Source organism: Camelus bactrianus, chromosome 27, assembly GCF_048773025.1.
Source record: "Camelus bactrianus isolate YW-2024 breed Bactrian camel chromosome 27, ASM4877302v1, whole genome shotgun sequence".
NCBI lineage: Eukaryota > Metazoa > Chordata > Mammalia > Artiodactyla > Camelidae > Camelus > Camelus bactrianus.
In genome coordinates, this window is record NC_133565.1 from 13,231,650 (window position 1) to 13,246,411 (window position 14,762).

The 14,762-nt window shown below is 42.2% G+C and overlaps 1 protein-coding gene across 1 annotated transcript in view; it reads right to left on the minus strand.

Annotated features, from left to right (window-relative positions):
* The window catches only part of LOC105081153 (neuronal acetylcholine receptor subunit alpha-7), a 106,589-nt gene that overhangs the window by 18,544 nt on the left and 73,283 nt on the right, over nt 1–14,762 (minus strand). The window contains exon 5 of the mRNA XM_074354050.1: nt 1,926–2,005. Coding sequence (XP_074210151.1) covers nt 1,926–2,005 — 80 coding nt within the window. The remainder of the gene's footprint in view (nt 1–1,925; nt 2,006–14,762) is intronic.

Genomic DNA, 14,762 nt, shown 5'->3' on the forward strand with positions numbered 1-14,762 from the left:
TTCCATTTTAATGAGATGACCAGAGAAAGAGACTCTCTAGGGATAGAAAGCAGATCACTGGTTACCCAGGGCTGGCCTGAGGGTGGGGAGTAGCTGCAAAAAGGCAAAAGGGATCTTTGGTGGGTGATGGAAAATGCTCTAGACCTGGATGGTAGCCATGGTGGTGCAGCCCTGTGCCTTTACTAAAAATCATGGAATCCCGCACCTGAAATGGGTAAATTGTATGATACGGAACTTGTACCTCCATAAAGTTGTTAAAAATTTTAAAATATGAAAAGGGAAAAAAGTCATTTTGTGACCAAGCTTGCACCTGAAATGCCTTTTGCCTGTGTTTAGTTGTGCGAGCAGGGCCGCTTCCTAGACCAGGTCTGCACTGCCCGGGTACAGGCTGGCTGCTGGGAACCAGACGGCACTGTGCTCCCCCGACCAGGGGAGGGGAGACTCCCACAGTCAAAGCACAATGCCCCTCCCAGTGGAGGCTGGAGTGCAGGCATGGAGCCCTGAGGACTGCCGGACACAGGCAGCTCGGGGGTCAGGACTGCTGCTCCTGTGGCTGAAAATAGCCCCTGCCTGCAAAGCAACCCACAGCACCAGGTTCTCCTACACTGGTGACTACTGGAGGTCTTTGTCCTAAAGAGCTCTGGTGAGAGAAGCTGCAAATTTCGAGCCTGGGGACAAAAACGTGATTGTGGTGGAAGACTCCTCCTGGAGGATGTTAGGACGAAGACATGTGTGGCCGTGGGAGGGGAGAAGGGCCAGGGGAGTAGCAAGGAAGCACAGGCTTTCAGACAAAAAAACCAAAAATCCAGAGACAAGAGCGGATGGTGTCTGCCTGTGCGGGTTTGATCACTCAGCACACGTTTATCCACACATGGGCCCGGCCCCAGGGTGAGGACCGGTGGTTCTAAGGTGAGTTACACACAGAATACCTGTGGGAGGCTCAGGGACCCCTAAGGAGGCAGAGCATGGAGGCAGGGTGTGATGTGTATAATGTGTGGTGTTGTGTGCGTATGTATGTGTCTGGTGGGTGATGTGTGTGTATGTGGGTGTACATGTGTGTTTGCATCTGTGTGTGGTGAGTGTGTGGATGTGGTGGGGAGATGTGTGTGGTGTGTGTGTGGTGTGTGTGGAGGTGGCAAGATGGGAGATGGCTGCAGGTTGCCTGAGAGCAGAAAGTTAAAGAAACAGTTGCAGTGGGGTAATCATCCTGGAAAAGAACACGTGAAAAATCATCTAAAAGATTGTTAAAACCCTCGAGGCCACGAAGCCCGATTTCCCATCGTGCAGGTTACTAAGTGAGCAGCCCAGCCTCCTGGGAACTGACCACAGTGACTGGGCTGGTGGGAAGAGATTCCGTCCCAGGAAGATCAGCCATCAGTGGTTTGGGAAGGAATGGTCTTTCAGCAAGAAATCACTGATGAGCCCCTTTGAAAACACTTGGTCTCACATCTAAAAGAAAGTACTCTCCCAAGTACACACTCAGGAAGCCAGTCCACAGGTTCACCATCTCCCCAACCCCTGCACCTGGAGGGCAGCACCTGCCAAGGTACCCGGTGTGGCAGGAAGGGAAACGGGGACTGCGGTGCAGGATGTGGCCTGGAGGTTGTCAGGGGAGTGGAGATGACCTGACAAGGGAGATGCTTCAGTGGTGGCTGAACTTTAAGGAACACACAACAGACAATAAGGACACAGGACACCCGGTGGCAAAGACAGCTTGAGCTGGGATCCCAAGACGAAAAAGAGGAAGATGGCACTGTCATGTTCAGGGAAGATGTGCAGGCAGAGGAGGAGGAGTGGTAGGTGTGAAGGCGGCAAAGGATGCCCAGACCACAGAGCTGGCCCGCTGCTCCCGTGAGTGCCCTGGGGACAGCACCCCCACCCCCGCACTCCATCTAACTGCAGGAGACAAAGGGAGCGGACCTTACCTGGAGGGAGGTACTGGCAGTGCCCAGAAGAATTCACCAACACATTGGTGTGGAACGTGGCATCAAACCGCTCATCAGCACTAGAAACAGGACAAGGATCTCGTGAGCCACCGCTGCCAGGCAGTGGGCTTCCCAGTGCCCCTAGGGCTGTTGTGACTGCAGTCCGAGCAGCTCTGAGATGGGCTGCTGCTGGCAGATGGAACAGCCGGCCGTGGTCTGAGAGCCCCATCTGCAGCTGACCTGGAAGGTCTTCCCAGAGCACAGAGGGCAGGAATCAATGGCCATCCCCGTTTCATATGAACTCTGATTTTCCCCATATGGATATAAAGCTCTTAGCAGAAATGAGAGTTAAAAGACAACTTAGGAGGCCATCAGCCCCTGAGAAATTTCAATCTATCTGCAGGAGAGAGAGTGGGTGGAAGTCCAGCACCCCTCTCAGCCTGGGAGGGTGGAGTCTGAACCCTCTGTGTTCAAAGCTCTAGTTCCAGCCCTTTGAATGAGCACAAAGCTCGGTTGGTACTTGACAAATCCATCTTGAATGACTGACATGACAGGTGCAGGAGGGAGCTGGGCACCATGGTGGGGTACCAGGCTCCATGATTAGAGGAGGGCAGGTGGAGACAGCAGAATCAGATCCATCACATTTGGATGAATGTACCCTATCCCCACTCCCTGCCCATAGTCAGGATCTCCTGTAGCCTGGAATTACCACCCTGGAAAAGGGGAAGGCCATAGAACAGGAAGAAAACACAATTAAGACCAACATCCCTTATTATCCATGTCTTTGACATCTGGGACCTTGCTAACCCTGGAGGAACTGTCCCCACCCTGAACCCCTGCCCCAGGTCAGCCAATTCCTAAAGATAGCAAATGACTCATTCATAAGCATGTGTCCCAAATGCAAACCAACCAATCACCTCCTTCACGGGGCTCTCATCCTCCAGGCCACCATCCACTTGCCCTAATCACCCCAGGGCCAGGCGTCAGACAAGCAAGGACAGCCCATACGCACCAGAGCCTACCGAAAGTATTCCCAGTCCTAGTCCTGTTTACCCAGCCTCCCCAGTTCCATTCCATGGAAATGACAATAAAAGCTTTGGACTACGTTTCCCCCTCATGCCCTCTTCCTTCTGACCGACCCCCGTATTTCCCCATGTGGCCCTGCACAGTGAGCCCTGCTTCTGTTTCTAGGGAACTGTTGAGTATAAATTTCCTTCCTTCCTGACCATCATTTCTGTGTCTTCATCTTACCTGATTAAAACATATCCTTAAAACATCGCCCTGCACATAAATAAAAAAGTTCCCATGCCTCAAGAACAGGTAGGCAGCCAGCCAAGGTGGCAGCACCACGAGTTAGGTTCCCTTCATTCTGGGGACTGGAGGACCTCTGCTCAGGGCCACCCATGTCAATGGAGCCTCCACAGCCTTTCTGGCACCGATGTCCTCTAACTGGGACAATCACAACTGTAAGATGTTTGAAGACAGCCTTCCATGTGAGACGCACAACCAAGGACAGAGGCAGAAAGCATCCAAGAAGAAACAGTCAATGAAAGGAATGAAAAATTACCTCTTAAAAAAGCAATACCCTCACAAAAATTCAAGTGGATATTGCATTTAGAAAAACAAAGGACAACCTGGAAGTTAAAATATGGTCTCTGAAACACGTCTTTATAAGTGGGTGGGAAGTTTGGCTGTTAAGAATCACTGAGAAGAAAAAATGCAAGACAGAAAGGACAAAGACCTCAGAGTAAAGGCCAGGGGACCTCACTCAACAGAAGCAGAAGAGACATCAGGGAGAGGGGAGGGGAGAGGAGTTGTAACAGGGAAGAAAGAACAAATCTGACTCCACATTAGATCTGTCCCTTTGGCTCTAACCCTGTGTTCTGTTTCCAGGACTTAGTCCTGCTGGTTCTGCACCTTCTGTAAAAGTATGTTGCCTTGAGCCTGAAATAGACAGGAAAGACCATTCCCAAGGCTCTGATTTTGAAAGGTGTTACTTTTTGATTCATATAGAGATAAAAAGTTGTAGAACAGAGAGTAACATTTGTCTTGTTTGAGGTTTACAGAAACATTGTGACCTGACCTATGTGGACAGCTGCAACAACTAAGGATTCTAACACCAAGAAGTTTGCAACAACCAACAGCAACCCCTCCCCTTTTTAACATAAAAATAGCCTGAATTCTGACTTGGGGAAGATTGTTCTCCAGGACATTAGTCTGCCATCTTCTGAGTCTAATGTCTTTCTGAATAAAGTTGCTATTCCTTGTTCCAACACCTCGTCTCCTGATTTATTGGATTTACTGGCCTGTCACACAGTAAGCAGAATAAGTTTGGACTCGGTAACAGAATCACACAGAGAAATTCTAGAGCTGAAAGAAACCACTCCAGCATGGAGGCAATCAGAGGTATTTTCAAGAATGCGAAGGTGTCAGCTTGTTTTCCATGTATATTTTCTTGGTCATGGACTTGAGGATCAGCTCCAGAAAAACAAAGGGTGAATACTAAGAAAGAAGAAATAAGCTTTCAAACTAAACCTAAAGGTCTAGAGAAGGGATTTTCCTGATGAGCTGTGCAGTGGGTCTAGAAACAGGGGTGGTTTCCAAATTACAGCAAGATATGGGTGGTGTCTGAAGAGAGTGATGAGGATTCAGACCAGTGAAGAGAATAACAACCATGAAAAACACCATGGATTTGATTAAGGACACATGGCTTTTTAAAAAATCTTAAAAAAAAAAAAAAAAGCACTGGAAACTTCAGGGAAAAAAAAACTGTACAAGAAAGTCATGGTTTGAATATGAAACTAAAATGTGATGAAGCTTAAAGACAGAGGGCATGGAGGGAGACTGAGACATCACAGATAGATAATCATCTGAGAGTAAAAAGGACATGAGCATCCCCTCACTTCCAAACACACTCAGGAGAGAGGATGAGGCAGGATGCAGTCTGGACCCGACTGTCTTAATGAGACTTAATGAGACATAAACAGTGACTGGGCACCAAATAGCTAAGAACGTGGACCTTCACAAACTCACCCTGGATTTTACTGTGATTTTTAAATTAGGATCTGTGGACCCCTGATACTCTGCAGAGATGCTTTGAGGTTCCTGCAAACATTTGATTCCAATATTTTCTTTCCTTGTGCTTCAAAATGCTAACAGCAGTTTCAAACATTCTCAAATGACTGCTCACAAAATTTTAACTCTTCAGACACTATCAGTGTATTAATTCATACACTGGTATTTTGACCTGTTTAACAACTACTCTGGTGAAAGTGAAGCTAAAACTCCTCTTGCCATGACTGCATGTATTTGAAACTCTTGGAAATGAGTCGCCTGGTAAGATTTCAGTTTTGCACTCCTCTTTTACAAAATTCACGTTCGATCCTACAATCCCAGCACAGAATCTGCATCTGACTTGGCCCTGTTCCCATCTCTGTAGCAGCAGCAGCAGCAGAAAGCACAGTGCAGTGCTTGCAGAGTTTTGCTTATTTTAAGCTTGGGTGTCTTGTCTGATTTTTACACTTATAATAAAGACTGTGAGCATCTGTTAGTCATTCGATTCTGAAAGAAAAAATTTTCCTACAGCTCTTTCTCCATGGACTTGGATCAATTTAATTCGAGAGACTCTTGAGATCACAAGGCAAATGGGTAAAAACAAGATAAAAATCTGTTACCATAGCAACAGCTTACCTGTGTGACCCAGTGGTTTCTGAAGATGGTTCAACCTAAAAGGACTGTTGCAATAAGAGGAAGTGGACCACTGTCATCATTATAAAAATGTAAATCGTCATATTCATTATGGAAGTTTTAGGGTTCTTTCCCATTGGCAAATTGACTTCATATGTAAATGATATAAAAGTAAACTCTGGTAGTAATTATGAGCCAATACCACTTCATCTGTTTTGACCATCCATCAGGGTTGGAGATAAGGTTTGTTTGAAAAGGGGCTCTGTTGCTAAAAAGCTGAGTCTGAAAACAGGCAGGGGATGAAGTGCCTGAGAAACGTGAGTGACCAAAACCACTTCAAAGACCTGCCAGGTGACAACACCAGGCTGTTTACACGCAGTGATGTCCAGCGGGCCCCAGCTGACAGTGACCTTGAGGATGCACAGTAACGCAGCCTTGAGGCCAGCAGACACTGAGCACCTGGAGGCTGGGGTGGGTCACTCTTCTTTCTGCTCCAGTGTGCATCTGAGACTTTCTGCATTAAACTGTTAGAAAATGGTTGAATGTATATATTTTTTCTTGACTTCTGGAAGATGGATAAGCCCTCAGAGCTCAAGGACATGGGCACATGGCCCCTTCACTCCTCTCAAAAGCTCTTCTCTCTGGCTGCTTTGGTCCTTGTCCAGCTAGCAATGGATGAATGAGCTTGCACTTGGTGTGAGGGGAACTCTGGGCCCCCCACACCACAGATGGGGCAAAAGGGCAGCAGGAAAAGTGCCCATGCAGAGGAGGGATATTTAACCCCAATATTAAAAGTGCAGGTCCAACATTATGGGTTGGGTAGTCAGGAGTAGAGGACATCTGGATGGGCTCTAAGGATGGGCAGAGTGCTCACAGGCGGAGAGGAAGGTGGGTGGATGCATCCCCAGCAGAGGATGTAGTTGGATAACACACCTGGAGGCAAACTGGACTGAGGGAGGCTTTGTGAAGGTGGGATTTGCCTGGATCCAGGGTGAGTGAGATACTGCCCCAAGCAATATGGCTAGGACAGGGGCTGGAGAGCAAACCTCTGGTGGCTGTGTCTGCAGGACCCAATGACCCATCCTTAGGGGATTGTGAACTGTGCTTTCAGACTTTAGTAGTAGAACAGGCAGGAAGAGTCCAAGGTGCACACATGAACCCTGGGGGCCTGGGCAAAGATTGTTTCCTGCTCCCCATCCCTGGGGTCTCACAGAGCGCCTGGCCCTGCCCCTGGCAAGGGCTCCTGTCCCTAGGAGCACAGCCCTCCAGTCCCAGCACAGTGCAGCCCCTGCTCAGCTGGCCTTGCAGCATGGAACCCCACTGCTGAGCAGGGAGGGGCTCGACCTTAAGCCAGGAAAGAGAAAGTGACCATGCCATCCACAGAAATGGAGTCACCTGACTCCAGAGCCCAGTCTTCAGCGCCCTGAGAGAAAACAGGGCCACTAGCTGTCAAGGAAGCACAGAAAGACCAACCCCCAGCAGGACACAAGAATAAGACTCTGCGTCCAGGTAATGCTGAAGGATGAGGGGAAGGATTCCAGGTGCACCGTGCTGCTGCCAAGAGCACACCAGGTGGGCTATGAGGTGAGGACTGTAGTTAATACGGTTTCCTGCACCATCAGACCCATTCCCTCTGAGCACACATTGTCCTCGAAAGACAGAGAGAGGGAAGAGCAGAAGAGACAAGAATGATCTTAATTGTTCAACCACAAGAAAGAAATAGTGATTATGTGTGTCAGCTAATGCTACAGCGGTAATCATATTGCAATACATACATGTATCAATACATTATACAGGATAAACTTATACAATGTTTTATATATATCTATCTCATATACAGTGTTATATATATATATATATATTTATGTATATATATATATATATATATATCAGTTATAGCTCAATAAAAATAATAAAATTAAATTTAAATTATTGGAACAAAAAAAGTAAATGAAAAAGAATGAGGAAACCCATCTACCTCAAAAGACAGTGGATCTAAGGTGTCATTTATTTTAAATTCTCTTAAGAAAGAAAAAAGAAGCTGCCAATTACATGTTAAGACACCACTGATGCCCAGATTTCAGGGGGGAAAAAGTCTGTAGAGAATAGATTAATTTGGTTTCAAAAGAAAGTAGTAAGTCCTTGCTCTGGATAGTTGGATTTAGTTTTGTATTTTCTTCTAAAGTGTTAAGGACAGGTTAAAAAGACAGCAATGTGGCTTGTCACAGACCATGACCAAAAAGTCTCCAGCAGAACTGAAATTTCATGGTCATCGCTACCATTCAGAAATCCCAGGAGGCAGACAGACATCTAGGCATCAGCAGGAGGTTTCTAGAAGAATCTATTCAAGATCCTTCCTTTATCCATCAATTTACATGTTAAATGGCATATAACATGGATGTGATTATAACAGTTAGATGTAACATTGGATGAATTATAACAATGTTATAAATAACATGGGATAATGTTATTATAGCATGTGTCAATTTTCTGGGCTCCCAATTTTGTCCCCTGATTAATATGATTATTCCTGACCCAGTACATTGTCTTAATCACTATAACATAATGGAAATGTTGAAATGTTGGTATTTGGCAGGCAAGTCCCCAAATTTTGTCCTTTTGTTTAAAATTTATCTTACCTATCCTGGCTCTTTACTCATAACTATAAGTTCTAGGATCTACACTTCCAGTCCCATGAAGATCTTGTTGAGACTTAAGTTGGAATCACATTAAATTTACAGACTAGTTTGGGAAAATTTGACATTTTTATAATACAGAGTTTTCCCAGAAATTAATATATAACTCATTATTTGTTTTGGTCTTAAATTTTTGTATTGGTACTTTTGAACACCTGCAGATATTGGAAATAAAATTTGTTAAATTACATTTTCTAATTGTCTGTTGCAAAAGTAAAGAAATATATCCAATATTTTTGTACTTGTCTTGTATCCAACGTATTTTGTATAGACAGTCTCTAAAGTTTTCTTTTTTAATGTGAAAGACTCATAAAGTCTGTGAATGATGGTAATTTAGTTTATTCTTTTCTGATCCTTAATATTTTTTTCTTTTACTTTTCTTATTATTTAAATTCATATCATTATTTAGATATTTTTAAAGAGAATACAATGGGTATTTTTATTTTGTTCCACATAAAGACACTTGTAATGTTTCAGCATTAAATGAGCTTTTGGTAAAGACCTTACATCAGGTTAGATGATTTTTCTTCTATTTCATAAATAGGTATTAAATACTATCAATTGATTTTTCTCCAACTACCAAGATTATCATATAATTTTTCACCTTCATTCTGTTAATAAGATGAGTTATATGAATAAATTTTTCCAAAGTTAAACAAAACTTGTATATTTATTAGAAAACTATATTTGTTATGGTTTTTTTTAAATTATTGCTGGATTTAGTGAGTTAATAATTTAATTAAGACTTTCATATACATGCTTATAAGTGATACTGTATGCTAGGTGAATCTTGCCTGCAAAACCCATTTTTTCAAATTTCTCTTTAGAAACATTATCAATTAAGAGAATGAAGAGGCAAGCTTCAGAATAGCAGGAAATCTTTGAGAGAAGACACATGATAAAGAATGCTATCCAAAATGTACAAATAACCATTAAGAATAAGAGAACAACCCAATGAAAAAAAAAAAGCCAAAAATTTGAAATAGACATCTCAACAAAGAAGATACAGAGATGGCAAATAAGCATAGGAAAAGATGCTACACATCCTATGTCATCAGGGAACTGAAAATTAAAACCACCAGATACTGCCGCATACCTACCAGATAGCCAAAATCCACAACACTGACAACACCAAATGCTGGCAAGGATGTGGAGCAAAAGGAATTCTCATCCAACACTGGCAAAATGGAACATCCACTTTGAAAGACAGTTTGGCAGCTTCTTACAAAACTAAACATCCTCTTACCATACAATCCAGGAGTTTACCCAGAGGAATCACACTCCTTGGAGTTTACCCAGAGGAATTGAAAACTTATGTCCAGACAAAAATACAGCAGCTTCATTCATAACTGCCAAAACTTGGAACCAATCAAGATGTTCCTGAGTAGGTGAATGAATAAACTGTGGTATATCTAGACAATGGAATGTTATCTAGTCCTAAAACAAGATGAGCTATAAAGTCATGAAAAGACCTGGAGGAAGCTTAAATGCATATTACTAAGTAGTGAAAAAAGCCAATGTGAGGGCTAAACACTGTGATTCCAACTGTATGACATTCTGGAACAGGCAAAACTATGGAGACAGTAAATTTCTGTGGTTTCCAGGAGTTGGGGGAAGAAAGGAATGAAAAGATGGAGCACAGAGGATTTTCAGGGCAGTGAAACTCTTCTGTATGCTACTATGATGGTGGATACACCTTATTATACCTTTGTCTACACCCACAGAATGTACAACATCAAGAGTGAATTCCAGCATAAACTATGGACTTTCAGTGATAACTATATATATTTGCAAATGTGGGCTCATCAGTTGTAATAAACATACCACTCTGGTGGGGGTGTTCATAATGGGAGAGGCTGTGCATATTTAGGAGCAGGGGAGTGGGGGAAACTTCTGAACCCTCTCTACTATACTGTGAATCTAAAACTGCTCTAAAAAATAAAGTATATTTTAAAAGATACATTAATTCAATTTTCTTGTCTATTTTTTTCTGCTTTGTCTAAAACCAGCTTGCATTTTCCTAGAAAAAAATAAATTCTGGCCAACTTTCCAAATTTGTTGGCATAAAGTTGTCCATAATGCCCTCACTATTTTAAAAATGCCGTCTGTGGTTATAAACCTCTTTTATATCTAATAAACATATTTTATCTTCTTTAATTTCTTGATAATTATTCCTTGAGTTGTGTTCATTTTACTAGTTCTTTTTAAAACCATCTTGTTCCTTCTTGATTTCTACCTTCTTTTTCTCATTTAATTAATTTCGACACTTTTCTTTATTCTTCCTTCTATTTACTTAACGTTATTTTTTCCAACTTCTTGGGGTTGGTAATTCACAAATTTTACTTTTAAAATCATGTCTAATGTAAGCATTTAAGGTTATGTATTTCTCCCTACATACAGACACACATGCACTCACACACTTACAGTTCTTTTTTTAATTCGCATTTGGATACTTAGTTCTCCAAGTATGTATTTTTTCAATAGAACAAGGATACCTCTTTATCTGTGTCTATTCATATCTGTATCTCTACCTTAATAAGGCTTCTTAACCGTGTAGTTCTATATTCTTACACATTTTTCCCTTCTTGAACTATCAATTATTTAAAAAAAATTATAATCTACCATAATTATGGATTTATCCACCAACTGTCCTTCATTTGTTTCAAAGCTATTTTATTAGGTGCATGTATGTGAAATTTGTTACATATGCTCAGAAATTGTTTATTTTTTCATCTCACTTTGTTTTCACACCTGCAAGTTCATCATCATTATTATGTGTTCAAAACTGCTTATATTTACCTGAATTTTTACCAATTGCTTTGCTCACCACTCCTTCCTCTACCTTGTTCCTAAATGTATGTTCTGGTAGTTTCTTTAATACTTGTATTTCTGGTGGTTTCATTATGCCAGTTTACTCTGCATGGTACCTTCTTTACTCTTTCTTTTCCTGAAAATGTCCTGATCTTGCCCCTCCTGTAAAAAGAAGGATTTAGCCAGGACAGAATTATAGGTTGGCAATTATTTGCTCTCAAACTTTAAAGATACTCATATTTTCTGGATTGTACTACTGCTTCTAAAAGGCCTGTGGCCAGTCTGACACCCCTTTGTAGCAGACTATCTTTTTTTTCTTTCACTGTTTCCAGCATCTCCTTAGCTTTGGGCATTCTACAGCTTTTAGCACAAATGTCTAGGGGCACATTTCTTATTATTAATCTTTCCTCAGACTCCTGATATCTCCTGAATCTGAGCATTTAGGTTTTTCATCAATGTTATTAAATTCTCAGCCATTCTTTTGGAACATGGCTTCTGTAGGAAAAAAGTCATATTTCACCAGAAAACTGCGTCGTCTATAGGCACACAGTTCTGAACTGGCCACTTGAGGCTTCTTACCACGTCTGAGCTATTTGGAAGCTCTCTGTAAGCTGTAGGCAGCTGATAGACGTAAAAATTATGTGTGGTGTAGGAGTGATTTAACTGGTAATGATTTGACTTCCCTCTCCCCATAAACACATTTTCTGTCTGCTTACAATTCATCTCGACATCCCTTTATTTCATACGCATTTGTCCTGGTTTGACTTTTCCTTTAACTGGCTGTAACATTTGCCTGGTTCTCTCATGTCATGTGAGTTAAAATACATTCTTTAACGTGTGCTCATTTTTTATATCTGTGCATGAGACACGATTTCATCTTCCTTCTGAAAATCATCTCTTAACACCTCTCCCACATCCTTTCTCTCATTTCCTTGTCTGAGACCAGCTGCTGTGTCGGGGGCACCTATGTTTGATAGGAACTCATTTTCCACGTCTCACAGGGTTAAGAGTGGGGTCTCTCCTGGGTGGGATTCATCGTCCATCTCTGCTTTCTGTGTGACCTCAGACACACTGTGCTATTATTCTGACAATTCCTATATTCAACTTATTTGCAAAATAGGAATAACAACAGTACCCTTCTCAAAAAAGCTGTACATAAATGTGAACTGTTTTGATCAGGACCTGGTACACAGAGCACCTGAGAAGTCTGAGATGTTCCCGCAACTGTTCACTGTTCTTTCACATTTTCCACCTATTTAGCTGCCTAGGATTCACCCAGGAAATCACCTCTACTCTTTCGACTGTATCTCCTCTGACCCCTCCAATGCTTCCACTAAGTTTTAATTTTGATGGCTATGTTCCTCATCTCTATTCACTTTACTTGACTTTTTTTTTTTTGGTCAAAGCTGCTTTTTAAAGGGCATTTTGCTCTCTTCTTGCGTTTTCAATTCTTAATTGTGTTTAACTATTTTAAGTGATTTATTTGCTTCTATTATCTAAAGTTCAGATCCAGATCTGCTGTTTGTGGTGTTTGCTGATATTTGTTCCAAGTGAGATGCTGTTTCTTTATATGTTCTTTTTAATTTTAATTTTCACCTCATCTTCAGCAGGGTTTCTGTGTTTGCGTGTGATTGTTTTTATTTGAGCTCCATCTTGCTGTATTTATGCCTTCATCCTTGACAGTCTCTGTCTGTAATGTTTTCTGTAAACTCTTATAAAAGGAGGCAAACAGGCAGCAACAGTGTTGGTGGAAGAAGGGGAGGGGGAGGAGGAGGGGAGAGCAGACCCCTGTGTCTCCCCTCAGCTTTCCAGCCCCCACTCCTGGGCACTGACCACCACAGCAGACTGTGCTGTTTGCCAGGTTGCAAAAAACTCAAACACTGACTGGCCACCCACGGAGCTCCAGCAGGGCACATCGAGGCTTCCAGATGCTACCCACTGGAATGAGTCTTGTCTCTGAGCTTCTGGTTGTGACCCTGAGCATCCCCTCACACAGCCTAAAACAAGCAAGCTTTATGTTCATCCTCCCACCCCGAGAAGAAGATGCTACTCTAGTCTCCCTTCTCAGAGAATGCGGCGTTCCCCCAGGCCACCAGCCTGGTCTGGGTGAGAGGGCAGGGCGCATTCTGCCTCCTGCCTCCTTGGGTGAGTGATTTTGTGACTCAGGACTGTTCCTAGAGCTCCCAGGGCTCCGTGGTGGGGAGAGCGCTGGCCTCCATCCCTCTAACACAGACAGGGCAGCCCACTTAAGGGATGTGAACAAGTGCATGAAGTGAAAGCAAATGAGATTTGCAGACACTAACTACTATATACAAAATAGAAAACCAACAAGTTAATATTGCATAGCAGAGAGAACTATATTCAATATCTTTTAGTAACCTAAAATGAGAAAGAACATGAAAACAAATATATGTATGTATGACTGAAACATTATGCTGTACACTGGAAACTGACACAACATTGTAAAGTGACTATATGTCAATTTGAAAAAATGAATTATCCATTTCTAAGCCATGTAACTTGTGATGCCCCTTCTGTCCAGAACTATGAAAAAAAGGGGGCAAAAGGAGGTTAACCACCCCCACCCACAGAAGAAGGGGGAGCCTTCTGCCACTGGTGTTATTATTGCACCAAGACTGGCTCATGTGGGAATTCACACGTGACTTTGACAAGAAAACACAAAGGGGAAAGTGCCCAAGGTGTGCCCCAGTGACCTCTGATTTAGCACGAAGGCCACCTTGGGAACCTCTTACATAAATGGGGGGCTCAAAGTCTAAGCCTGAGGTTTCCCAGTCACTGGCTGAAAAGTGACCAGACTAGTTTTTTTTTAAGGGAGCTTTCCCCTTTAGACAGAAGATAGTAAAGAAATTGATCAACATTAATCTGAATAAACATGATATCTAAATAAAATAAGCATATGCATTCCAAAAATACCACTTGCTATGGCAATATAAATAAAACCTAAAAATTATAAAAAGAAAATATTGTTTTTATCTTCAGGAAGTTAATCCAAAGATTTCCCACCTAAAATTATACTACGGATTTCAACCAAAAAAACCCAGAAAGGTTAACAATGAATTATAAAAATTAAACTTGGCTTAGCTTTAATAGAATGTGCCACAAAGGACCTAATTTTCTTTATGCGTAAACCAAGCTGGTATAACGTGTCTGGAAAGAAATTTCACAAAATGTGATAAGAGGATTTAAGAACCTTAAAGATTTCATGTTTTGCCTGGGGAAATATATGGTTAAAATTTTTATAGGCACAAATACGCTTATTACCATTTTTGATAGAATAAAAATTAGAGCTCACACTTTCCATTATGGCTAGAATAGACATGCTTTTTAAATTATTTGCATAGACTGAACTGTGTCCCCACAAAATCCATACGTTGAAGGCCTAACCTCCCCCTATCAACGTGACTATATTTGAAAATAGGGCCTTTAAGGGGGTAATTAAGGTTAAGTGTAATCACAAGGTTGAGGCCTTAATCCCATAGGACTGGTAGCTTTATAAGAATAGGAAGAAATTCATATTCATAGTCTCTCTTTCTTTCTCTGCCATATGAGGGCACACTGAGAAGGCAGCATCTACAAGCCAGGAAGAGAGCTCTCACCAGAAACTGAGCTGGCTGGCTCCTTG